Genomic DNA, 14605 nt, shown 5'->3' with positions numbered 1-14605 from the left:
TATATAAAACTCTGGAATCATTTTCTGACAGCAGAAATACCCCCTGTGGTAGTTTATTCCTAGGATCTCAAAAGTCAGGGGTGGTGCACAATAATCTGAAGTCAAAGACAATCCTTCTCCTTACAGTAAGATTGAGGGAATCCTAGGATATCTGTTGTGGTGTTCCCCTACACATAATAAAAATATAACTCTAGAGATAATTGTACAATGAATATTACAAAAAGAGATTTCCACACACAGCAAACTAGACTTCAGCTTCCCTCTGCAACTACTGCACAGGCTGTCTTTTCAGTGTGTGCTCCACAGTACTCAAAAGACTAGGCATCTTGTCCAACCCTTTGCATCTAAGAAGGCATTGGGCACTGCATTCACCAGAATGCTTCCTTCTGATCTGTTATGCCTCCTCTCTGCCTTCCTTCCTCTTGCCCAGTCATAAACAGTTCATGGTCATGTGTAATTATTGTAGTTTACAGTAAATTTGAAATGTTAAGAAAATACAAAATATTAAATTCAGTGTACATGACAATTGCTTTGCAGTGCATTTTACAGGCTGGATGTAAGCTTCTCCCCCCTTCTTTGTGATGAGCTGAAGCCCCAGATACTCTGAGTCTGAGAGAATCCAAGCTCTCCTATTGCTTATATCAGAAAAATTTTAGAGGAATACAAAATCCAACACTAATGGTTAATAATATACACACTAAACACCCTAACAGTTGTCTTGGAACTCTCATCCAATAACTGATGGAAGTGGATGCAGATATCCTCAGCCAGGCCCCAGGTGGAGCTCAAGGTGTCCAACTGTCAAGAAAGAGGAGGGACAGCAAGAGCGTGAATTGCTGAATCCCAGTTTGCAAAAAGCACAGGGACAAGTAGCCAATCTAACGGAAGCACATGAATTATGAACCAACAGCTGAGGAGCCCCCAGCTAGATAAGTGAGACAATTCAATAGCTTGATCTGTTTGGGAGGCACCCAGTCTGTGGGACCAGGACCTGTCCTTAGTGCATGAGCTGGCTGTTTGGAACCTTGGGCTTACACAGGGACACATGCTCAGTCTGGAAGGAGGGGACAGGACCTGCCTGTACTGAATCCACCAGGTTTAAATGAGTCCCCAGGGGTGTCTTGGTTCTGGAGGACATGGGAATGGAGGGGAAGAGCGTGAGGAAGGTGGGGGTGGAGGCAGGAGGGGGAAGGACAGGGGAACCCTTGGCTGATGTATGAAATTAAAACACATAAAAATAATAAAAAATTATAAAAAATAAATAACATGTTTTTGAAAATAGATTAAAGCCTTCAAAATTCAATAAAAGAGCCATTTTAACTAAAAAATAATAATAATATACACACAATATACTATCTCATATATAAATGAGGTTTTAAGCAACAAACATGAGGAAATCATGGTATTTATGGAAAATTTGAAAGAATTATAGATCATCAAGTTTTGTGATGTGAGGCAGTATCACAACACAGGTCATGCATTTTTTCTTGCATGGCATACTTTTGAACAAGAAGACACAGATGTTACATGAGACTATGTGGATGTATTAGGAGAAGAAGAAAAACAGGTAAGAGATAATAGACAAGAAAGGGTGATGAAGAAATACTCATGATTTCAAAGTACAGTAAATACATACTATTGGAAATGTCACACTTAAGCCTCAAACTTTGCTTGATTAATGTATGCTAATGAAAGTGAAACATATATTACAATATTTTCAGCTAAACTATGACAAATACATCCATAGGCATCAAACACAGCTCATAATAAAAACCCCATATACACATATTCATCACAGCTCTGTTCACTATGTATTAGTAGTAAAGCCTAGCATGCTGTCAGTAACTGACGGATGGTGAAAGAAAATGTGATCAATATGCCTGATCAAATTTCTATACCAAAAGTAGATTAAAATCTTTATGGTTGTACAAAATTATATAATTGGTTATCTACATATTAAGGAAAATAATCCAGCTTCTGAAAGACAATACTGCAAGATAATTACATGCATCAGACTAAGCAAGAAGTAGAATATGGCATTTAAGTGGAATCTATTTGAAATACCAACAGGGAAAATGGCAAGGAAAGGGAGATTTCCAAGGTAATGAAAGAGAATATGTAACCAAAGTTAAGTTATACATGTATGAAAGCATCATAAGAAATTCACTGATTTTTAAGAATGATATATGAGTATATGGGAAGAAAATTATAGCATCAAAATTTATGCATTGGAATGCAAAATCCTCTAAAACATCCTAAGAAATTCCATATAGTTTCCCTTCAAACATATAATTCACCACAGTCAACAGAGTAATCCCAAAGTTGTATAGATGATTAAATATGGACGTCAATAAATGTGATACAGTAACATACACAAAATAAAAGTTGATGCCATTTTATAATGATGATAAAATACACAATTAAATGAATTTAATAATACTCATAAATTAGAATAGAAAAAATATATCAACTTAAACTGAGGCAGGAAAGTTTCCTCAGTGTGTAAAATTGCTTCCTCTCCAAGTGTAAGGTCCTGAATTTGTTTGCTAGAACCTGTGTAAAGATAGAGTGGTGGTCTGTATCTGTAGCCTCAGTGCTTTTATAGGGAATAGGAGGTGAAACAGCAAATACCCGGAAGTCCATGGGTCAGCTACAACACTTGACCCTACCTCAAAGAAGGTAGAAAGTCCTCTGACCACAACATGTGCTCTGTGGTAGATTTTTGCCCACCCTCACAAGGACACAGACACACATACACATACCATACACACTCAAATACACAAAGATTAATGTAACTTAAAATAAAATGTAAAAGTCATCCAAATTAGAAAACTGAGGCCAGTTAACCCCTTCATATGACATGAATTTATATCCTGAAAACAAATATTCCATAAAATTAGAACCTATAAACGCTAATAATGATGGTGAGATAGACCATAGCTATATTTGTATAAATCAATATTGGCTTTACTAAAAGAATCCACCAGGTTTAAATGAATCCCCAGGGGAGTCTTGGCCCTGGAGGAGATGGGAATGAAGGGGAGGTACTGGGGGAAAGGTGAGGGCGGGGGCAGGAGGGGGGAGGACAGGGCAATCCATGGCTGATGTGTAAAATTAAAACACAAATATAATAAATTTAAAAAAACTAAAAATAAGAAATCTAGAAAGGAAAAATGAACAAACAACATGCCACCTCACCTCTTACTCTCAAACTGTTGGCCTCCTCTGTATTAGCTATTACACACACACACACACACACACACACACACACACACACACATTGATGCATAAATATATACATATGATCTGCTCAGTTAGTTCACTGTTGCATGTACATGTTTTTAGAGCTGAACAATTAGCATTGGGAATCTGAAAATATTTACCCAGCACAAATATCATTATGAGACTATAAACAAATATGAAGGTAACTCAGTCACAATTAAATATTCAAACATAGTAGATTAGAAATTTTTGTAATTGTGTATGTTCATAGCTATGCAAACAATTTCCATTTTTGAATCCTTATTAAAATGCAAGTTAAATACACACAGGATGTCCATTACACATGTGAGGACAGCTGTTCAGAAAGGAGATAACAAGTGCTAACAACTATGCCCAGATTGAACATTTCATTAGTTTGTGTGTAGATGGGAATGTGCACTCTTCAACAAAGGACAGCATCACCACAAATTCTCCCAATCGGTAGCAGGCTATGTATAAGAGACAGTAACGCGCGCCAATGAAATGTCTATACCACCAAGTGCAACCACTACAGGTTTATTCTAAAGGGGCAGAAATAAGAATGCCCCTCGTTCTGAAGTTGAGAGTGCTTTGTGGGGTATGGGAACTAACCAGTAAATGAGAGGTATTGCTTATGAATATCATCACAATAAGGTATAGATGTATAATAGGATCAAAGATACAACAAAAATAATTAGGAAGGAAATCATCAGAGTGTCTGTGGGAAAAGGAATGGACAAAGAAAGAATGGACACAGAGAATTTATGAAATGCTGTTACGTGGTCTTGAGATGAGGAAAATGCTGTCCTGTGAGCAAAAAAGTGTCACAAAATGGTGGAACCGAACACGGTGATTCCTTCATCCACAGAAGTTTTGATTGTTCAGCTTTATACCCACATTTATAACATCTTATTCATTTTCCAAGATTCTTTGATGAGACAGATGAAGGAACCAGGGAAACTGGTTCCACCCATTTTCTAACAACCTTTCCCAAGTCCCCACAGAGCTACAGTCTGGGGCTCATCTGAGTTTAAGGCAAGTGCCTCAGGTCTGGGGCAAGATCTCTTGGTTTTCGCACATACAATTGTTAACAATGAATGAAGAGGTTTTTCTCTTACTAAGCTCTGTGCTAGTACAAGGCTAAGAAGTTTCTCTAGGTGAACAAAACATAACTGGAGACATTATGATGAAATTTAAAGACTAAGTAGCTGACTCAGGTAGAAGTACAAATGCACCTTTCTCAGGGAAAGCAGAAGGATTGGAGACTGTCTGAGTGCATGAGTCACTTAGTGTGGCCTCACCTCCCCATGGGTCTCCTAATTGCAAACACTGTCCTACTTGGAATACCATTGAGGTTTTGCCCTGAATCTCATGAGGGAGAAACATCACTAATACTGTGGACTTTCCTAAACATTTGATCCTGGTAACCTCAGTGGAGACATTTCTACCCCCAGTGATGATTTAAGGCACTCAGTTCATGTTAGACAATGGTGTATATATTTTATATTATGACAAACAGAGACCTGTTTTCACAGTTGTCACAGAACATAATGTACAGAGCATTCTGAGAAATCATTAGTTGGAGTGACAACTGAGTTCTAAGAAACCAGCACTCCATTATGTCTGCACCTGTTCCCACAACGCCCCTGTTTCCATGTGTGCTCTGAGCCCCCTGTTGGTTTTTAGCACCCCTAAAGGGAGGTTTATGAATGGGTTCACACTGAAGATCATTCACAGTGTCTTGCACAGTAGTAAATGGCGGTGTCTTCAGCTCTTAAACTGCTCATTTGCAGGTAGAGACTGCTTTTGGAATCATCTCTTGAGATAGTGAATCTGCCTTTCACAGACTCTGCATAGTATGTTGCATAATTATAACCTTTGTTTCTAATTTGAGCAACCCACTCCAGCCCCTTCCCTGGAGCCTGGCGGACCCAGTTCATGAAATAGCCACTGAAAGTAAATCCAGAGGCTGCACAGGAGAGTTTTAGTGAACTTCCAGGCTGTACCAAGCCTCCCCCAGACTCCACCAGCTGCACCTCACACTGGACACCTGCAAAATACAGAGAATCCCCTCATCAGTAAACTGCCACACATGTCCACTGTCCCTCTCACTCATGTCCACTCACACACTGAGTATCCTTCCTTATCAATAAATTTCCTTTGAAAAGAGCAACAAGGAAAACCCAGCTCAGTTTCAACTCCATGCTATATATTCTGGGCTCAGTAATGATCACAGAATGGAAGGACCTGTGAGTCCAGATCTGGGTGCCTCTGTTAGAGCTGTAGGGTCAGGGCAGGTTTTCATGAGCAGAGGGGAACATTATTTGCATATCTTCCTGCTATATCATGACCTCAGGGGTAGGAGCCTAAGAAGAAATGAAATAAGGGCCAATGTCGATTTATAGCATCAAAGTATCACTTATTGTCCTTTTCACTGTCACTAATGGGACATAGCTCAATTGATAAGAGTACTCTTTTGCACACCTTAAGTGTTCATGTATTCCATCCTCAGCACTGAACAATAGGCAAGAGATGGGAGCAGGAGAATCATATGTTTGAGCTCTGATTTGGCTACATGAGTTGTGTCTGAAAAAGGAAAAGAGAAGAGAAGAGGAGAGAAGAGAACAGAAGAAAGCAATGAGGGAAGGGAGGAAGGAAGGAACGAAGGAAATCAAAAGAAGGAATGGAGTGGGTGGCAATGCTTTAGCCACATGTATGTTGTCAGGCCCACAGGCCTCTTCCATCCTTGTCAAGGGGAGCGCTAACGTTCTCTCCTTTCTTTCTTTTCTTTTTTTTGGAAAGAGATACCTTGATATTGAGAGACATTATGGAGTAAGGGAGAAACCTGGTGCTAGGGAAATTCCCAGTAACCCACAAGGATGACCCCAGATTAGACTACTATCTATAATGATGAGGGAGCCTGAACTGGCCTACCCTGGCAATTGGTGAATACCCTAACTATCATCATAGAGCCTTCATCCAGTAACTGATGGAAGCAGATGCAAAGATCTACAACCAAAGCCAAGATGTGGGAGACTTTCTCTCCTTTCAACCCTCTCCATAAGCTAGACAGTTGTGTAGCTTGGTCTGTTTAAGGTCCCCCTGGCAGTGGGATTAGGATCTATCCCTGATGCAAGAACTGGCCTTTTGGAGCCCATTAGCTATGGTGAGTCACTTTGCACAACGTTGATGCAGGGGAGGGGCTTGGACCTGCTTCAACTGAATGTACCAGGCTTTGCTAATTCCCCATGGGAAGCCATGCCTTTATTGCTCTTTGTATGTGTAAACTCCTCTGATGTCTTAGCAGAACTTATCAAATTAATTCACAGAAAATTAAAAGAAAAACTAAAATATTACAATTTAAGCAATGTTATATAAGGTTATGTCTATAGTGAATTCATACATAAAACTGAATTACAAAATGTGGATGAAGCAGAAACAGCTCAGTATAGCAGGCAAAAAGAATAAAAATTGATGCTTGAAAAATAAAAGAACTATAATACAGATATAACTATTATCTGAGTTGATTCTTTGGTCAATAATTAAAACACATTGAAGACTTATGTTTACCATTCAGATCCTCCAGGGCTGACCTGCCCCACCCACAGTGCAGGCCTCCTCCTGCCCATCCCAAAGGCACTCCCAGTTCTTCTGTGACTTCCCTAAGACACCAGGTGGGCTCATTTCTTTCCCTGCCACATTCTCCTGCTCTCCAGAACCTTTATGATTTGACTTTCTCTCCCCAGGAGCTAGGTCTGCTCTTACAGAAAAGTACCACATGGCACTATAGAGACTTCCCCTTCCTGCACTACTAGGGAGTCCAGCCCCTTCCTTTCTTCTCTCAAATGCTGAGTAGACTTTGCTATTTCCTACCTGATAGGCCTCCCCCTCCTCAAGATTCTTGCATCCAAGTGTTGCCAGACTGCCTGGCATTGCAGAATCTTTCATCCCCATCCCTCCTTTAGCAGAACAGTAGTACTTGGTTTTCCCATAGTTTACCTAGTCTCAGGTTCGTGGCCACCTGAGCAGTGCTGGGAATGGATTCAATCTTAGTCAGTCAGTCAGAATTACAATTGGTTGGTTGCTCTGACAAAAGATACTCTGCGTGCTACCAAAGGAGAAATGCAAACAGCAAACCAACTACAACCACTTTGACCTACAATTGTGACCAGCCTGCAAGACACAAATATATTTTCTAACTGTGCTCTAAAAATTTATCCTTATACCCTCATATAAAAGCTTCCACTCCCTCCTCAAAGAAGCTTTTGTTTTCTAATTGCATATAGAGGTTATTACAGAGATTTATATCAGGTAAGCATGCAAAGAACAAGTGACCCTGGGATGCCCAAATACAGTTGCCACAACTTCAATGCAAACCCTTCACCTAAGGCTCAGTGAAAATCATGGAAAGAGGGGACAGAAAGATTGTAAATCTAAAGGACCAGGATGTCACTGTGAGATTGTATCTTCTAGAAAGGACATGGATGCTGTAACCATGAAATCTTGACAATATTGTTGCTTAAACTAGATGTCCACAGTATAGTAACTTCACAGTTCTCCACACTTAAATAAAGAGCTTCAGGTAATCAATGACTGCTTAGAGAGGGAGAACCTGTTTTCTCCAAGAACAAACTCCCTAATAGATTATTCAATCCCAATGGTCAGCTCTAAACACATGTACATATACATGTCATTATCTGAGCTCAAATCTTACACACACACATAGAAAAACATACACACATGTAAAAGTATAAGTTAAATGTGAAGAAGTAATGAACTTGAGATGGAGTGAGGGAGTGATATGAGTGTGGATATTGATGATTACAGTACTGAGGTAAAAAAAAATTCTCAGAAAAAAAGCCATTTTAATTAAATATTTTACAAATCAACAAGGAGATCTCAGCTCAGACCCGATGCTATGGTGAGTGGTGTGGGTTCAGTGTTCATCACTAAATGAAAAGACTTGGGGATCCAAGGGCTGGGCTCGTCTCCAGGAGCTGCAGGGTCAGGGATGGGCTGGTTTTCAAGAGCACAGGGAGGCCTTGTATGCATTTCCTGCTATTCTATTATGAATTCTGCATTAGGAGGATTAAATATGTGAATGCCTAGAGCAGATGAAGGAGACAAAACTAAGTAATAGGAAAATAATTAAAGAATTATCAATTATTTATTATGCATTTATGATAGAATTCAAAGTCCTATCTTATCATGTTTTTTAACATAGTCACCCCATACCTTATGTGCTCCACAGAGAACATCATAATACAATGTTGATAACTTTAGACAGAGTAACAAAGCTTATGAATGTTGAATCCAGATATTAAAACTGAAGTAATTTGTTTCACAGATGTAGCTTAGTGCTGATTCATGAAAAACAACAGGTGTGTGATACCCAGTGTTGAAAAATAAAGCTGCGCAAATTCTATAGACCGTATTTCTGTGTAAATAATGTTTTAAATTTTTGAACTTTTGTGTTCGTATTTATTGTTTATCTGCTGTGGGCTGTGTTTCATGTAGCCCTCCTGTAATAAAGGACCCATGCCTGTGAATACTCAAAGACAAACAGAAATCTAGACCCGTCATTCTAGGGCCCCACTTTCATGTCCTTCCATCCCTCCATTCCTGCCTCTTCCCAAGGACGTGTCACTCTACACTGATTTGGGGTGAGACTCAGAATGAAGAGCTGAAACAGCCTCCCATGAGAAAAGATTGTTAGGTCCCATATTTCAATTGAGGAACTATTTCTTTTATGAGATAAACTGTCTTCAGGGTGACTTAAGAGGGACTTCAAATTGTGTCATTTCTGTTTCTGAGACATTTGCAGGAAAGTGATATAGATGTGAGGAACTAACTGCAGTGAGCTCTGTCAGATCTTGTATCCTTCAAAGAAAGGGTTCTAACTGACCTAAGATAAGGTCTCCTGGAAGTGGAGATGAGGCTGAACAGAAAGGGGTTTTGTTTTCTGACTCCACAATAATTTAATTCCCCAACAGTATATCCCCTTTTCTGAATCTTGGAGAATCCAGTGCCAGTAGGTATCAGCTTGTGGTAGAATAGTCACAGTCAGCTCAGGTGAAGATGGTCTCTGTGATAGGGTTCAGCAAGCCATGTCCAATTGCCTTGACAGTCACCACACTGAAAACTAATCAAGGACCTGTGGGTGACAGACAGGAATCCTGACTTTGGGAAGCTGAAACAGAAAGAAAAGCATTCCTGTCCCGGCCCTGGTTGCTCTGCCCTATGTAAGCAGAGACGTGTGCACTTCCCTCTACCAAGAATGCATTTCCCCATCTTGAGAATAGAATAATATTTGAGTTTTGAGACCTCTGTAATTACAGACAGAGATTTCAGAGATCAGGGTATCCTGATTCCTCCATGAGGTCTGCTAGAAATGTCTTCATGAACTCACAGAGAATGTAAATCTGTGATTGGATATCATTTGCCCTTTGATACATAAAATTCGCTATTTAATATGAAATAATGCTGCTGATAATCAGATTTTACCAAATGAAAATTTGAAATGGATATTCTTTATACCACAAATATTGTTATTGCTTAAAACAAACAAGAAAATGAAATTAATGTTCTTCCTTGAATCCCCAGTATAAAGTACTTCACATATATTTTTAGGGAGTAGTGTGATTTACATAGCACCCCTGAATGATAACTATGCAAAAAGGTATCTTTTGCTTCTTCTGAGCAGAAAGTAAAGGAGAATCTGTGATTTCAAAGGAAATTTTCCACAGCATATCTCAGTCTCAAGGATTCACTTTTTGATCTTTCAGACATTCAGAAATCTTTCTGGAGATCTCTCCCACATGCAGTATGAGGTGCCTTGGTACTTTAAATTGCTTCACCCCACAGGTATCAGAGATGTCCTTGAATCAAGGTCTTACACTCACTTGACAGATGCCTCCCCAGTACATTGGAGGGTCCCATTCAATACAGAAGCCTGAAGTGGAAGATTCCCCTGCCACCTGATCAATCCCTGCATAGTAGTTGGAGGAGGAAAGAAGGATGTTTTATGAAATCACTTGTATTTGAAATAGTGTTCAAAACTTAATATAGGTTTGCATAATCTTTAACATAGAATTTTCCTATTGGTTTCTTGCCTACCACAATGTATTCCCCACATGGTTGCATGCATAGTTGCAGAGGACAATTTTAAGAGCCATGCCATATTACCTACCTGAGTTAAGTTTCTGTTGTCCAGTATTAATCTTCTAAACAGAAACTTTTGACATGCCTGGACAAGTCTTGAGTTATTAGAAAATAACTTAACATTTCCTTATCTTTCTGCTACAGTGACCTTTAGTAACAATGTTTTGTGGTTAGGTTGCTTGGTTGGGTTGCTTGGCAACTCAACAGTCCCCTGATCTTTTCCCAAAGAAGAGGACAGAGGACACCTAGGTTAGGCAGCAAGAAGCTGAGGGCCAGTTCTGTATCCTTTCTGAGGAAGTGTATAACATGCTCCTTCCCTGAGCCCTGTGCAGATGCTGAGGATATGACATCAGAACTTAAGCTCTCAGTAGATTTCAGGCATGAGAAAGTTGCTCCGCTTTGTGACGAGGTTATAAGATTGAAGTACATACAGATGGTGGCTGTGATGACAATGATAGTGATGGGAAATTTAAGATCTGCTGAGTTTGAACTTTATAGCCTCCGTCAGATGTATGCAATTATATTTGCCTTTCCAACAGATTATATTCTAAGAAACTCACCCATATGACCAAAAGAAAATATACTACAGAAATATTTGCACAGCAATGGTTATTGCAGCAATACCACAATGATTATATTATGAAAATAAACTATGTGTTTGCCAAATATGAAAACATGTTTATATAAACAACACAACAAAAGTTTTTCATCTGCAAGGAATATGGAACTTACATCAGTTATAGAAAAAGGGATACAACTAGAGATAAATGTATTAGTTAGATCATCTCAGAAACACAGACATTAAATCATTAGTAGTTCTTAGATATTTCACACTCACATACAACTGTGAATACAAATACATGATGAAGTGTAAGTGAAATTTTCTAGTAGAATAAAGTAAAGTAGGAGGGGAAAAAAATGAAAGGTAGAGGTTATGGGGGAAATTTATATAGTGTACAAAATACACTTATATGAAATTTCTAAACAATTATAAAATTGTTATTTTTTTACATTTCATTTTTTTATTCTTTGAAATTTTAATCCATGTATAAAATATACTATAATTACATCTATACCCACTATGTCCCTTTGATTCTTCTTGGGACCTTCCTATAAGTCTCTCTCCCAAATCCCTGACCTCTTTTGTTTCATTAACTAATAACACAACAAATCCAATCAGTGCTATTTATATACACATAGCTGGGGTTACTCACTAGTACATGGGAAGCCTCCAGAGATGTTCCAGAGAAAATTGATTATATTTTCCTTTATCAGTCATCAAATGCCAATAGAACCCCAGCTTGGTATGGATACTCAGGAATTTCTCTCCATCCATTTAATAGTTTTTTTTTAATAGTTATAGTATCTTTAGTGGTGATAACAGGACACACATGCACCAAGGTGTATGTGAGGTCCTCGGAGGACAATTCATGGAATTCAGTTCTTCTATCCTAAGACATCAAACTGGTATTGGCAGTAGACACCTTTACTGGCTCAGCTACTTCACAGGCTCTCATGCTGTAATTTTAATGGCTTGTCCTGTTTAGGTCTTGTTCTGGTAACTATAGCTGCTGTGAGTTCCTATGGACCATGGCCATGTGTATTCCTAAAGATAGAATTCCATGCCTAGCAAACTCTTATTCTGTTCCTTACATTCTTTCCAATCTTTCTTATATTATAGTCCTTCCACTTTGTTGGGAGGTTGATACAGACGACTCATCTGTGGCTGAGTACTCAGTTATTCATTTTCAGAATTCTGATGGGTCATTAATGTCTACATTAATCATTACACAGCACACAGATGCTTCTGTGATCAAGACTGAGAGCAGCACTCATTTATTTGGTATAAACATAAGTAATATAAGGAAGTTTGACAACTTAACCTTTAGCAATACAGCTAGGATCTAAAAGGGCTATGCATATCCATGGATTTTTGAACGTGTTTACCTGATATTTGACTGACTGTCAAGTATACTGACCTGATGATACTTGAATCTGCAATGTGTAAGATCATTGGTTCTTTTCTCTCCCTGCAGGCTGCAGAGCACCTTCCTGCCCTAGGAAATGTAGCCAGCAGGGAGAATTTCTTGTTCAGTTAATGGTTGGTTTCTCTGTGTCCTGCAACCAAAGTCCTTAGATAACAGTGAAATGCAGAATAAAACATCTTTAATGTTAAAATTTTACCCCACTTAGAATAAATATGATCAGTTAAATAAAAGAACAGCAAATGCAGGCATGGATGTGAGGAAGGGTAATCCCTATTCACCCTTGATGGGATTGTAAATTAGTGTAGTAACTATGGAAATAAGTTTGGAGTTTCTACCAAAAAACAAAAAATAAAATCATGCCTTGTCCCAGTTATCCCCCCAAGTGTGTACTTAAATGACTCGACATCTTATTATAGAGACACTTGTAAATCCATGTGTGTCACTGCTCTCTTCACAGAAGCTGGGAAATGGAAAAAAAAACTATGTTCCCAACACAGGATATGCAGGTAATGGGAATGTGGGATATATAAATAACAGAATATGATTCTGTGTTAAAGGATAAATCGTGAAATCTAGAGAAAGTGAATGGATCTGGAAAAATATGCAGATTGAGATCACTCAGGTACAGAAAGACAAATGCTACATATTTTCTATCATGTGTAATTGTCAATTAGAATATTTAGTTTTGTTGGTTTAATTTGTAGAAATCAAGAGTATAGAAACATGTCATTATGGTCTTGGGAATTAAGGGAAAAGATATATTAAAAAAAATAGATAAATGCAAACATATAGGGTAGATACTGGAGACCTAGATATTCAAACTTGAAGTGGTGTTGGGAAATGTAGAAATGAGGGTTGGAGTCAGGTGAATCAAAATTAAGGTTAAAAGAAAGCTATGTTGAATATCTAGGATCTTGCAATGTAAGTAATAAATATGACTGCAGAGGACATAAAATGCATGTGGCACAGAAAAACAAAGGGCGGCCCTGGGAACCAAGGAAAGAGCACTGTGGAGTAAAGAGACACTAAATTACAATTTTGTTTCTGTAACAAAAAGTTGAGAAATGATGAACGGGTCATAGTTCTCTATTTTTATATTTTGGATTGTATTTGTGTTGATGGAATAATTTTGTGTTCAGGTTATTGTTCAATTTTATGCATCTGCGGATACAACATGTTTATGAAAAATAATAACTTTAAGAAAAGACTATGCAAAGCTGGAAAGATAGCTATATAAGAATTGCAGTGTAGTTATTAGTACTGTTTGATAGTGATCACTGTCTGATAGTGATCATTCTCTATGGTTATATGAGATTATGCTTACAGAAAGCTGAGTAGAAAGTACATGGATGTGATTTGTATTTTAGTTTAACCTCACAGTCTTTGAAGTCCTGCATAGGTGGACAGAGCTATTTCCCAAAGAAAGGAGTTATTAATTGTACATCTCAGTTCCAGGCACAAGACAACTGCATATGATTTTGTGTGGCCCCACAGGGGCTGAAAACAGTACAAGATATTGCCATTGCTCTTGGTTGCCCATAATAACTGAATAGTTAGTCCTTGTTTCTAAGAAAGTATTTAAAATCTGACTAGATTGTAATAGCCAGAAGATTGTTTATGACTCCAAGGAAACAGTCTTCTAGACACAACAGGACTAACACAATTGTGAGTTCAACGAAACTTTGACAGGATGTACAGCACCTAAACCAAGTCAAGCCAGATGGAGGCCCATTGTCAGAGAGGAACATGGACACAGGCTCTCACCTTTAATAAAGAAGTTTCTACAAGTGACACTCTCTTGAAAAGGAAAATGTTATTAATTAATGGAGCCTGATTTGGTATATTGACAACACTAAAGGGATGACACATTCCCATGTGTAAAAGGCCAACACTAAATGAACACAATGGTATTTTATAGGTATTTTCTCTCATACTACATTGTGCATTTTTGTCCCACTTGCATTTTGCATATATAAGATGGTTACAAAGTTGTGTTTGGGGGCTTTTGTTTTGTTTTTGTTTTAATCCCATTTTAATCTTGTTTTTGCCCATTTTTTTCTTACAGAGAAAAGAAGTGATATGGAGTTGGGTAGGAGGGGACATAGGAAGGATCTGAGAGGAGAGGTGGGAAGAGAATCAGTGATCAGAATACATTGCATATTTTTGGTTGTGAGCCTATCCTTTAATGGCTGAGCCATCTCTCCAGCCTGAATGCA

The 14605-nt window shown here is 38.4% G+C and overlaps 1 pseudogene and 1 gene segment (V, D, J or C); both read right to left on the bottom strand.

Annotated features, from left to right (window-relative positions):
- Positions 1-4967: 4967 nt before the first annotated feature.
- Positions 4968-5444, bottom strand: LOC118576532. The segment is given in 2 exon segments: positions 4968-5292; positions 5401-5444. Coding segments are annotated over 2 exon segments (369 nt in total).
- Positions 5445-5916: 472 nt separating this feature from the next.
- On the bottom strand, positions 5917-6028 carry LOC118576534 (annotated as a pseudogene).
- Positions 6029-14605: the final 8577 nt, after the last annotated feature.

Source organism: Onychomys torridus, unplaced genomic scaffold, assembly GCF_903995425.1.
Source record: "Onychomys torridus unplaced genomic scaffold, mOncTor1.1, whole genome shotgun sequence".
NCBI classification, from domain to species: Eukaryota; Metazoa; Chordata; class Mammalia; order Rodentia; family Cricetidae; genus Onychomys; species Onychomys torridus.
This window is presented reverse-complemented; position numbering and strand designations above follow the sequence as displayed.